Below are 13,031 nucleotides of genomic sequence, written 5' to 3'. Positions count from 1 at the left end.
TGACATCAGTCATCCGGAGCGGTCAAGAAAACGTGGATCTATACGTCTATAAATCCATTCCCCCATACACCTTCACGGCCTTGTGCACAATTAGTTAAACACAGGGATAGTTTATTGATCTCTGTGGCATAATCTGTGCCTGGTAGTGGTGTTGTCGGATTATTTGGTGCGAATGTATTGTTATTATTGCACTGTGGTGTAATGTAATGGACTGTTTTTGGTGTGAAGTGTTGTTTAAAGAAATATTTCATATGCGCAGCGACAAAGTTTCAAAATGGGAAAGAAAAATAAATCCACAGCTAACCTCGGTAGATCCTTAATCAAAGATCGGTTTGGATCAGCGGGTAGAACGAGGAGAAATAAGGACCCATCATTGGTATATCATACTTTATCATCTGGAAACAGGAGGCTTAGTTACTATTATATTACGTAAATATTCTGTCATTGTCGTAATTCCAAAGGGAAGCTGTAGTATTTTAAGAATGTTGTCTTTAACTGGAATGACAATGCAGATAACAGTGATTTATAAATCTTAACGTAGAATAATTGTATGTAATCGACCCAGACAGCTGTACACAGTCTTGTCATTACAGCACGTGATCTTTCATATGATTATTATATTCGTGAAATTGTATAATTTACTTCCTTTTAGTTGTAGCAGCAGGTTAACGTATTTTTTTTTCCATTAGCTTCATACAGCAGATGTAGATGATGGTTACGAATGGGGACGTCTTAACCTTCAGTCGGTGACAGAAGAGAGTTCGTTTCAGGCATTCCTGTCCACGGCTGAATTAGCTGGAACAGAATTTCAGGTGATGTTTGTAACCAGTTTTATACCTGTAAGTCAACTTATGTTCCCTTCTAGCCAGGTCTTAAATTGACAGTTATCTGTAACCTCTACCAAGATTTTTCCTGCACATAGTAGATCTAACAGAAATATTACTTTAAGGTTATTGTGATAACATACAAATCATTGCAACGTATGAACTGCCATGTTGGTATTATTAAAGGTAGTTGTTAAGAGTAATGATTAATTAATGTTACCGACCTCCAGTGATGTGACCTTCCTTATTTATTTATTTATGTTTTATTTAATGACTCCATCATCAGGGCAGAATATGTACCATGAAATGAGTGGAAGAAAGCAGTTGTGGCCGAATTTGAGATATTATCCTGACATTTACCTGGAGGAACAATTTTGTGGTTAAGTCTTTCAGTCTGTTCAAAAATATCCTTGGTCATTGAAACTTGTTTGCACACATCACAAATTAACTATGCATAAATAAATAAATCTGGAGTCTTGTTTCCAAGTGAAGGGTGCTGTGTTCTGAGATGTGGTGTCATGAAGTGTGGTAGATATATATCAATCTTTCCATCATCGTGGTACCCCAGTGAAGCAGCAGTTTGCTCCTCTGAAATGTAGGTAGCATTCTACCAGGTGACATGCCATGCCACTGAATGGGTTGGTGCAATAATAATGCTCGAGACTCATATTCAAGAGGTGTCCACTTTGATCCTCAGCTGAGACTGATGTGTTCCGAAGTTTTCCTCAGTCCCTCCAGGCAAGTACCAGGATAGTGCTTTGGTAGGCCAGAACTGCTTATTTCTAAATCCTTTTGAGTCTGCCATTCATTTGTCATCCTGCCATTTGATGTTGTGTAGTGTAGATACTGACACTGTGCACTAACCCAGTCTACACAGAATCACATTGACCTTCTTAGTCATCAGTCACAATGCAAATCTCAAACCTCACAACCTCCTAATTCTTGGAGGTGCACAGGCAACATGCATTGTTATGTGAAACTGATTTTGTTGTTTCCAGGCCGAGAAACTGAACATCACATTTGTGAACCCAATGAGTGGAGTTGGTTTGCTGTCAGGCGAGGATAAAGAGAAAGTGAAGGGAGCACAAGACAAGAACAAACAGTTGCTAGGGATACCCAGAAGGTGGAGTAGTCAGAAGGTCCTATTAATGTCAGCCTCAAGTTTTTTTTCTGTTTTGGGGTAGCGGGAATGTTATTGCCTCTGTCATGGGTTAAGACTGTGCTCCTTGCATATCCACTTATTCAAATCTGGTTATGAATCAGTTTATAGATTTTTAACAAAGATTGCACACTCAACTGGAAACTCGAAATGGTTTAACAGTTTTTAACCCTTTAAATAACAGTGGTAACTATATATACCACATCCTTTAACCTCATAGAACACTTATATTTTTCCCATGAAGTGTATTCATATGTCTCATGTTCCTCACAGTAAAGAATGGTAGCTTCTGTAAATAGTATCGGCTTATTGCTGTTTATAATGTGGATCTGGTGTAAAGAAATCCATTCATCCAATCCAGAATCTGTGTTATTAGTCACCAATACACGTTACAGTATTAAACTCAATTCAGTTATATGCAATAAAGTGTCAGTGAGTTATTTTGTGAATCACAGCACCACATTCAGCTCTGGGTTATTTCTTGCAGTCAAGTCAGTGACCATTATTCTTAATCTCAGTGTGACGTTGGTCTCATCATGTACCACGGAGGGGGGTAACAAAATGCAAATACCAAACTTTTGGAATGTAGGTACCTTCAGGACCAATCAGGAAATGAGAGGATCGTATTAATCTACATAAGCTGTCTGTTACTTTATTGTGACCACGTATACACACCTCCAGCAGGCTATTTGTTATATTTTTTTTCAATAGAAATACTAGTACATGTGACTTAAAATGCTGTAGCCAGCCCCATGAATCTCTTACTCCTGGATGATGAGGTTTAAGTTGTATCTTAACAAAATCTGTGAGAGAGTGCAATGTTAGGAACTTTGAAAATGTGGGTATTGGTACCAGAGAATTAATTAGGTGTTTGTGTAAGTAGGCAGTCTGTCTGTTAGTTTGTTAGATAGGTAGCTAATTCCATTACTTCATTTTTCTGGAATTAGCCATGTAGAATGTTGAATATTTTTAGTTTCAACAAACACTGCAGCTGATGTTTGCAGGATCATCTTTGAGGGGAATTCAGAAGCCCTTACATCTGGCCGTAGGTGTTAGTCAAGTGGGATGTGAATGCCGTCGGGTGAAGTGGAAAAGCCGGATGCTATCCAAAAGGGAGTGACTATTTTGTTGAAGAAAATAGACAAGGGAAACGTTTTTAGAGCCTGGGTGGCTGGGTGTTTGGGTGGTTGAGATGGATGTGATGAGAATAGATTTAGTGCGTTCATGATTAATAAAATAGGTGACGAAAGGATTTTAGTGGCAGTGGTGTTAGGAGAAGAGTTGATGAAAAATGCTTTTTAGCGACCACATGGTTTGGAAAGGAAATGCTGAATTCGTTATTAACACAGGTGGTCGTATCAGAAGGCCTTCAGCATTCTGCAAGGCATATTACAGAAAGCTGACGTTGTACATTAAATTCCAACTTTGAAAATATAAAAATCTAAGGACATGTTAGTTAGCAGATTTCTTATTTACTCCTCTCATTGAAGAACATCCTGTTCTAGGGATATTGTGGATGTCTTATTTTCATGTGCAGGCCAAAATGGGACATTAACACCACTGCTGAACAGTTGCAAGCAGCTGAACGGGATGAGTTTCTAGAATGGCGGCGACGTCTAGCCAAACTGCAAGAAGTGGAGGGTATTCTTCTGACACCATATGAGAAGAACCTTGAGTTCTGGAGACAGCTATGGAGGGTTGTTGAGAGAAGGTAAACATCTGTTTCTTCAAGTCTTGATTCAGTATGTTTTGGTAATGGTGAAATTATAAAGTGGCTCGACTTTGAATCTGTACATATTGACACATTTTGTCTTTCATAGTTATCATAGTAAGAAAATAAAATTTCAAAGCAGAAAGTTATTTTGAGTACATAAAAGAGAAATCCTCTCTCTCTTCATGTTACAAGTTGTGCTCCTGTAATACATACAGCATTCTTTCTACTTTTTATGGGTTGACTGAAAAGTTTCCAATTCCTTCTTCATTCCTACAGTTTTTTATTTTTGTAATTCTTGCCACCTCTTTTCTTTTTTCCTGAAGTCTTTTAGTACCTGCCTGGACCATCTGGGTTTTCGCATAGGATATCCCTTTAAATTTTACTTCTAATGATGAAGCTGTGATCTTTAGAAATTTGAACTACACCATGCTGATGACATGTGTTTTTAATACTATCATCAGTCAGTATAGTGGCTGGGCTATGGGCTGGATGACTAGGTATTGGGGATAAATCCCATATGTATGGTGTTGAGACTGGCTTTGGGGCCCACTCATCATCTTATTTAATGGGTGCCAGGGACTCTTTCCTTGTGCTAAACTGGCTGGTGCATGAAGCAGACCACACCCACATGATGCTGAGGTTAGTGTTTTGTCTGTTTATTTGAAACTTCTGTCAGTGACTGAGGTTGGATAACATGGAACTGCTGGACAATAGTGGGAAGTTCGAAGGGATGTAGATGGCAATAGTTGTGGCCTAATTTTAAGGCACTGTAGTGATTATCATCTTATCATCATATATAACTACTTATGCTCTTAAGGTCAGTTCTTTACCACTCTTTATTACTCTACAAGGTCATGCACTGCACTTGCCTCACAATTGTTCTCTCTTTTCGCCGAGCTGAATATTTATGTACTACTCTAACTCGCAAACTGACTGACCCATTCACAACACTCACTTTTCATGTATGCTTTTCCACTGCCCTGAACAGAACTGAGCTCTGTCAGTGGCTCTATAGCTGCTGTTCCGATCATGTCACCCTTTGCCAGTTTTCTCAGAAGTGCTGGGGCAACCTGCGATAGGTGGTTTCTTGAACAGTTTGGAAGGGGGGTATGTCTTGATACTGTCGTCACAATTAAAGGCACATGCAGGCCAAGCAGTGCCACTCCTGTGATAGTACTGTCACAGCGTCTTCCTGAATAAACCGTGAAGTAAGTGTCTTGCCAAAATTCAAATTAAGCTGATTGTGTCAGCAAGTTAGAAACATTGAGGTTAACAGTGCATGGGGCTTTACCTCTAGTCTTCCATTACTGTCATATATCTACATGAATGGGTGCTTAGTTAAGTGCAGGGAGAACACTACATTTGCCTTACAGCCATAATGGAATATCATTCATGTATATCAGTGAGACTGAGATAAAGCACAAGGGGCTGTTGCAGTGACGTGGTGGTGCAGATAGTGGATGCCAGGAACCCCCTGCTGTTTCGCTGTGAGGACCTGGAGACGTACGTGAAAGAAGTGAGTCCTGATAAATTGAACCTGATCCTGATCAACAAGGCTGACTTCTTGACGCAGTCGCAACGCCGAGCATGGGCAGAGTACTTCTCAGGGCTCAATGTGAAAGCTGCCTTTTTCTCTGCCACATTAGCAGCAGAGACAGGCAAGAGTGAGGGTGATGATGAAACAGATGATGGTGTGTCGCCACACCAGGATGTGGCTGAATATCCAGAGAGTGAAGAGGAAGGAAAGTTGGAAGAGCAGTCTCAGTTCACTGATACTGATGTGACTGAAAGTTGTACCGAGATGTCTGCTGATTCTGAAACAGTTGCTGTTACGAGCACAGGGGAGTTTACAAACTCTGACATACTTCTAACTCGAGAAGAATTGGTGACAGTCTTCAAGTCTTTTCACAAAGGTCCTAAGGTGACAGCTGGTGTCACCACTATTGGGATGGTTGGTTACCCCAATGTTGGCAAGAGTTCCACCATTAATGCACTCCTCACTTACAAGAAAGTCTCTGTGTCGTCCACCCCAGGGAAGACAAAACATTTTCAGGTAAGGGCTACACCTCAGTCAGTATTGATGTGTGGAGTTGAGTTCTGGTTTATTGCTGACAGATGTTATTACATTAACTGCACATCTCCCACAGAGAGCTTACATTTTTCATACAGCATTTTCAGTTGTCTGAAAAATATAAGTTCTCTGATGGTCGATGTGAGGTTAATGTTACACTGGGGCATGTGATAGCATAGTTCGTTGAGGTACTATGCTACAAGCTGGAAGGTCGTGGGTTCAAGTCGTGATGAGGTCATTGGATTTTTTTTTCAATTGACCTAATCCTTCCAGCCGCACTATGGCCCTGGGGTTGACTCAGCCTCTAACAGAAATGAGTACCAGGGATATTCTTGGAATGTTCTTGGGGGTAAAGGGCGACCAGCGCATAAGGCTGACAACCTTACCGCCATCTATGAGCCATTTGTCTAGAAAATGTGGGAACGTCAACATCTCACAACCCTATGGGCCTCCACAGCGTGTTACAGGGATGCCTTTACTTACTGACTTATGTCAGTAGCTACACTGTGTAGTGTCAGATGGCAGGGTGATAGATGAATAGTAAATTAGAAGGGATTTGGTAGGAAATTGTAATGGCACAGTTGAGATGCTGTCCTTGTATTGTGTCTGGAGGGATTCAGGAAATTCCTGAAAGAACCTCAGGATATTTGATATCTTGGCCGAGATTCGAACCCAGTACCTCCCAAATACAAGTCTAAGAGTTTTACCACCATGTCAGTCTCTGCTCAAATATTATTTGATTCAGTAAGGTAGAATTTGGGAAAGTATCTCTTTTGCTGACAGTGAAGCAGGTTGTATTATGGTTGTCATGATCCAGTTGAGTTTAGTGATAGAGTGTTGGATTTTGATATTAAGGGTCTCATGTTTGAGACTGTCTGGATCCATTGCAGTTTTTATTTTTTGGCATGCCCTTTGTTCCCCTTAGCTGTGATAAAACTTTGTAAATATAAAGAGGTGCCACCACCCATCATTGCTTGGAACTCAGATTAAGCTGTGGTTTCCTCTACTGGTTGTCCTCTTAGTATGGTGGAGCCTGCCAGGTGTGTGTGCCCCACTGTTACTGGGATAACTCTTGTCATGTAACATTCTGACAACACTGTCCTGAGTTTAGTGGTGCTCACACTGTGAATGTTAAGGTACAGTTTTCTGAGATGTGACACCATGTAGGTTGGTTGATGGGTACGATATTTCGCAGGATCCAGATGCGTCCATCATAAAGGCAGAAGAGTGAAGATGCAGGCAGTATGTTCCAAAATGTTAGTGCCTATCTACCAAATTACACAGTGTCACATTCCATGCAACCAGAATTTTAATCATTGTGTTGATTTTAGCAAAGACTGAGTGTGATATTCATCCTGATTTAGAAAGTAAAACTTGTGGAAGGAAGGTACATGTTGGAGAGTTGATGATAATGTGTGCTGTGTGGGCAGACGCTGTTCCTGGAACCTAACCTCATGTTGTGCGACTGCCCCGGCCTTGTAATGCCGAGCTTCATGTTCACGAAAGCAGAGATGGTTGTGAATGGGATACTTCCGATTGATCAGATGCGGGACCATGTTCCACCTGTGACGTTGATCGCTAGTCTTATACCTCGTCATGTACTCGAGCATACCTATGGGATAATGCTGCCTCCACCAGCAGAAGGAGAAGACCCCACTCGACCTCCAACGGCAGAGGAGCTATTAAATGCTTATGGATGTATGTATTTCTCTGTTCTGTATAAATTGTTAATTCTTTCTGTAAATTTCTTGTGCTGGTTTATGCTGGGTGTTATATCTGCAGATAATAAATACCAAAGGTTTTTATAGCACTGATGCTCTGAACTTGTATCCAGATGGTACAGAGTCTTAACTGGGCCGCTGATTATCTTGAGACTTTTGCAGTGCTCCTCAGTCTTTGAGGCAAATTCGAGGAGATTATCAGTTTGTTTGTGGTTTATTTAATAACACTGTCAATGTCTCAGAGTATGGGGTGTGACAATTTAATTCCCAGAATGGCTGCAGCATGTTCCTGGTGTCAGGCAAACTCACATACCCAAGCATGTTTGGACATGTTCCAACTTGCGTTTACATGACCCACAGACCAAATGAGTCATTCGTTCCCAGGCAGCAAAGGAAACAGTACCTGTCCGTGGTATACTGCTGGCGGAAAAATGAGTGACAAGAATCTGGAGCAGCGGATAAACATCAAGTTTTGTGTGAAGATGGGTAAATGAGCTAGGGAGACATTAGCCCTATTAACAGTGGCTTATGGTGAATATGCTATGAAGAAATTGAATGTCTCTGATTGGCATACGCAGTTCAAGGAAGAGTAACTTAGTCCCCTTAGATTTTTGGCTACTTCCAAAATTAAAAAAAAAAAATGCCCTGAAAGGACAAAGATTTGCTGACATTCCTGACATCCAACGCAACAGTGTTACTGCAAGGTATTCTGAAAAACCATTTTCAAGATTTTGCAGCAGTGGTACCATCGTCCCATGAAGTATATAGCTTCACAAAGAGAGTATTTCGAAGACAACAGCAGCCGCTGGTGCACAGATAAGCAAATTTTGCTTTCATGGGGCCATTCCAGGAATTAAATTGTTGCACCTATATGTAGTTTCATATGGTATGAGGATTGCTGAGCAAGGAATTGGAAAGAAAGCAGTCGTAGCCTAATTGGGGTACTCTCCTAGGATTTGCTTGGAGGGACTGAGGAAACCATCAAAATTGTCACTAGGGAGTGTGAGTCTGAACCAGGATTCTTGCCCAGGAACTTCCTGAATAGAAACGATGAACATTGCCACTTCAATCATGTTACATATTTCATATTTCATATGATAACAGTAACAATACAGACTCCAAACTGTTGCAGACAACCGTGGGTTCATGACACAGAATGGACAACCAGACAATCCTCGGGCAGCCCGTTACATTCTGAAGGACTTTGTGAAGGGCAAGTTGCTTTACTGCCATGCCCCATCCACTAATGACCAGTCACAATATCACACATTCCCAGAGAGGCAAAAGCAATCGAAGGCAGCCATTTTGCCTCCTTTGGCTGTTCGTCTGCTTAAGGTAGTAACCGTTTGGAACATGAAACTCAATTTTTATTTAGTTATGGTGGTATAACACAACATTCAAAATTGTTCTTTTGCAATATATATTTTGCAGTTGTATATTATCCTGATTTTTTTAAATAAAGAAGATTACATTTTGAAATTTAATTTATTTCATTCATCAGGTAAACACGTAAGAAAGAATTCCTACTCTGTTGGGTCCCTGGCCCAGGGTTTAAAAGTAGCTCTACCTTGGGGTCTGACAGAGTAGCAGTGCCTTCTTTTCCAGTTTATCGGATTATACAAATTGAGTCATTTTTCCAAAGCGTAGTGGTCTTGCTAGGAAAACTTGAACAGTGGACAGAATACAAAAGAATGTGAGGTTTGAGTTCCTTGCGGCAGTGACTGTTAAGATTCAGGGATTCGGCACTTATGCTTCAGTTGATAGGTATCAGTGTAGTACAGTCTGTCCTGGAGATGAAGAAGCAGGTGCCTGTCTCCCGCACTCTACAGCATAGTCTTAAATAACGAATTAATTTGTACGTCTCAGATAGTCACAGTAGTCACTCATGAATTGACCAAATGGGACCCAGATGTTGGTCTGAAGGCTGTGATGGACAGTCAGTGCCTTGAAGCAACATTCGTATATATGAGGCATTCAGCCCCTTTTGGAGCGTTAGGTTCATCAAAATAAAATTTAAAATTCAGTTCCTACCCCACAGAAAACACACTTTCTCTCCATTACAAAGTTCAGTCAGTGATGTTTTGGGAAGTAATTACAGTTTATTTTGAGAATTGTGTAAAACATAACTATGCCATGTGGGGAAATGCAGGGTCGTTTTAATTGTTAACTGCATGCCATGCTCTGACTAGACTGGTGTGAGTTTGAAGGTTGTTTGAGAAACATTATTACAGCTGTTCTCTGATTTAAGAGCTGGATTCTTCTGTTTCAGTCAAACAAATTGTCCACAGAGGATCTGGACAGACAGTTCTTCCAGAAGATGTCAGTTGGAGTGCACAAGAAGGGAACCCAGAGCAGCTCGGACAACAGGTAGGACATCTCTGCTCAGTCAGTATTAATTGTCCGCAGTGCAGTTGTATTTGTGTTTCTGTTGCCGGCACAGTCGTTTTGCACAGCATTGCACACCTCTTCCAGCAGTTCTACTGTTGTTGTGTGTTGATTCATTGCTGTGGAAAAATGTTTACATTGCCTAGCACTGACTGCATCCATTTGTTCCACTGTTCTGGCTTTCAGCCGTCATGTTACACTTATGCTACTTATGCCCACATGTTTGATAATCATAGCTATTAAAGTGATGTGCAAGTATTGTGGTAGTGAAGTGGTTCTCAGTGTTGTGGGGGGTAAGGAGCTGCTGAGAGGGCTTCAGGCAGGTCATGAGACCATGAGGAGTATCGTTTCTAATGTCAGATTTAGTGAAATAGTTCTTTTCAGCTGCATTTCAACTCTTCTCTATACATGCATTAGAATTCTTAATCCATATATTACAAGAAGTTATAGTCATTAACTCTTTGACTGGCGCGAAGGTTATTTAAATCCCACCCCTGTCCTGGCAGGCCCTTTAAACCTTATGTCGCTAAAATGCATGTAGTTACTTTTTCCTAAACAACTTCAACAAAAATTGATTTTTAAAAACGAAATTTTCAGGAACTAATTAAAATACAATATATTATGCAATAAATGCCTTTCCATACCTCTTTATTAGTTTTTCTTCATGTGATAAACATTGAACCATGAAAGTTTGCAGAGAGCCACACCACCGCCTGCACACATGATACTTGTTTCTTTTCTAACCTTGTGCTTAGCACTCACGCGACACTTTCTCAGGGCACCATTCTTCTTATTGTTACTGGGAGGAACATGGACCATTTTGTTAATTTTCAAGCCACCCTCTAGACGATTTACTGGCTCTTTCACTGGTGGCCTTTTCAAGGTCGAGGGCGGAGGCGTGACTGCACTCTAGTCTGACGCAATAAATTCGTCATCCACTTCATTCCTTGACTTTTCTCCGTCTCCACACTGTTTGTTTGGTTCAGTCATTTTTCTACACAGTCCAATATAAAATCTTTGAATCTGTAATTTCTCTTCTTGTATTTTCGTTTGTGTTCTTTTTGAATAGAATGAAACTATTCAACCGCAAAGACATGTTTTGTCCATACCATGGGTGTCAAATAGGGGCCTAGTGGACAAATATTCTTCAATTTCAGGGCGTTTGTCGATTTCTGTCATGAACACAATTCCTAAGTATGTCCAGATTTCATCTGATGTGACATAATTGTAATTGTGTTTTCGAGAGTGAGGAGCTAACTCATGTGTGTTGAAGTGCTGGTGAGCATAGCGATTGGTTTCAGTTGTGATGTGATTTACCAAGTCATCATCCAGAAAAAATTTTAATCCATGAAAAGGGATGCATTTTATGTGTTATATCAATTTTGATCCCGAAACTATTAGCAAATGAAAATATTGGGGGTACAATGTCTCCGTACGTTCATGAGATGGGCGTGTCAGGCACCGCACTCGTGGTAGGTAAATGTTCATGATTACTGTCTTGTGGATCATTGTCTATCACTGTATTATTGTCACTATCAACTTCATCCAATTCAGGAATCATTATTTCATCGCCACTATCATCATCAGAACAAATCTCGTTCACAACATTTTCCAGCTGGTCTGTAGGAACACGAAGACACTTGCTGCAAGAAGCCATGGTGAAACTGAATGAATGTGAAATATTTTCTGACCTTTTCCTTCTCAGAGGGTTCTGACAGTAATATAGACCCCCACAAAGTTTACAAGGGTTCTTTACAAACATGCACAAAAACTATCATATATATGTCTTTGGTTGATGAGTGTCAAGAGAGCAAAGAAGGGAAGAGATTGTCAAAGCGTTAAAACACGCCAACGCCACGGAACGGCTGGCATCGTCCGGGCGTTAAAACACGCCCGCGCCAGTCAAAGAGTTAATTAGATTTTCACATTTGTCAGCAATGTTCATCACTGAATAAAGAGAATTTTGCATAATTTTCACTTTAGAAATATGAATTTTTTTCTCACAGTTTTGGTACTATACTAATTAGAAGCTAGTTGATCAGAAACAATAATACAAGCACTATTGGTGCAAAGGGATACATTTATTTCAGAAGAAGAAATTCAGGAGGCGCGAGGGTTTGGTGAAAACCAAAGGGTGTAGGAGGGATCATGTCCGAACATTTAGGAACTGCTTTGGTGTTTCTTATGGATGTGATATATCTCATTGCCACCCCCTTTAGTTTAATGAATAAAATTTAATTTGTTGATTTTGTATTAGTTCCCTACACTTTGAGCTACTGTATATTGTGTTATTGATAGGGAGAAGCACCCAATTATTTTTGTATGATTCTGTAATCATTTCACACTAAATATGTTAAGAAATGACACCATCTTTTGAAGTAAGACTTTTTCTGTGATACAAAAATTATGATGTGGGAGCACAGCTGTGGAAGGAAACCCTGATCATGAGTATATTATAAGCTCATACAACTGGCTGTCATTACAGTGATGCCAGTGAAAACACAAAACCATGGAAAGATCACAGAAACAAGAGGAACAAGCGTGAGAAGCTGCGCAGGGTGTACGCTTACTTGGACCAGTGACACGAAGCCTGGCAAGGTGCACAGACATGCATCTCTTTCAGAGAAACTACTGGCTTCTTGTAAATAAGACACCTCAAAATAAAATGTGTAGTCACTGATAAGTTGGATAATGAAATGTTGCCAGATAATAAAATCTTGTTACTTTGTGCCAGTTGAGCTTATTATTTGCCTGTTCCAAAATTAGTCACATTCCCCCTCCCCAATCCAGCAGTGTATTTCATAATCTGGCTAAGCCCGTTAGTCATAAAAACTCTAAATTATATTAAGAGATTTTTTTATTTTTATGGTACTGTGCATATGGGGCCAGGACAGCGCAGTTGGTACTACAGGCTACTGAATACATGATCGAGGAATCGGTACTTGATTTATTGGGTACCAGATGCTCTTTCGCTAAGGATAAAGCAGCCAAGGCATAAAGGTCACTGCTTCCTCCATCTTGTGCCAAGATTAACAAGACATGGATCTATATCTCCACTTCCTCCATACATCTTCATGGCACAGTTCTTAACTAAACACAAAGGTAACTTTAGCAGACAGTCTTCCCCCTGATACAAGACTCCTCAGCACTGACTCTA

General features: G+C 40.4%; 1 protein-coding gene across 1 annotated transcript; it reads left to right on the top strand.

The window, feature by feature from the left end:
• Positions 1–33: 33 nt before the first annotated feature.
• LOC111873591 (large subunit GTPase 1 homolog) lies at positions 34–12,607 on the top strand. Its single transcript, XM_023868423.1, has 9 exons — positions 34–376; positions 690–812; positions 1,823–1,947; positions 3,521–3,694; positions 5,135–5,750; positions 7,199–7,466; positions 8,622–8,824; positions 9,759–9,856; positions 12,360–12,607. The coding sequence occupies exons 1-9, from the start codon at positions 275–277 to the stop codon at positions 12,454–12,456; spliced, it is 1,806 nt and encodes a 601-aa protein (XP_023724191.1). The 5' UTR covers positions 34–274; the 3' UTR covers positions 12,457–12,607.
• The last annotated feature ends 424 nt before the right edge of the window (positions 12,608–13,031 follow it).

Source organism: Cryptotermes secundus, unplaced genomic scaffold (genome assembly GCF_002891405.2).
Source record: "Cryptotermes secundus unplaced genomic scaffold, Csec_1.0 scaffold631, whole genome shotgun sequence".
Classification (NCBI taxonomy): domain Eukaryota; kingdom Metazoa; phylum Arthropoda; class Insecta; order Blattodea; family Kalotermitidae; genus Cryptotermes; species Cryptotermes secundus.
The sequence above is the reverse complement of the archived record's forward strand: the minus strand, read 5'-3'. Positions and strand labels throughout refer to the sequence as shown.

Coding starts and splice junctions, on each gene's coding strand:
- LOC111873591 (XM_023868423.1), top strand. CDS start 275: ATGGGAAAGAAAAATAAATCCACAGCTAACCTCGGTAGATCCTTAATC. Junction 813..1,822: donor TAGCTGGAACAGAATTTCAG/GTGATGTTTGTA, acceptor TGTTGTTTCCAG/GCCGAGAAACTGAACATCAC. Junction 8,825..9,758: donor TGGCTGTTCGTCTGCTTAAG/GTAGTAACCGTT, acceptor CTTCTGTTTCAG/TCAAACAAATTGTCCACAGA.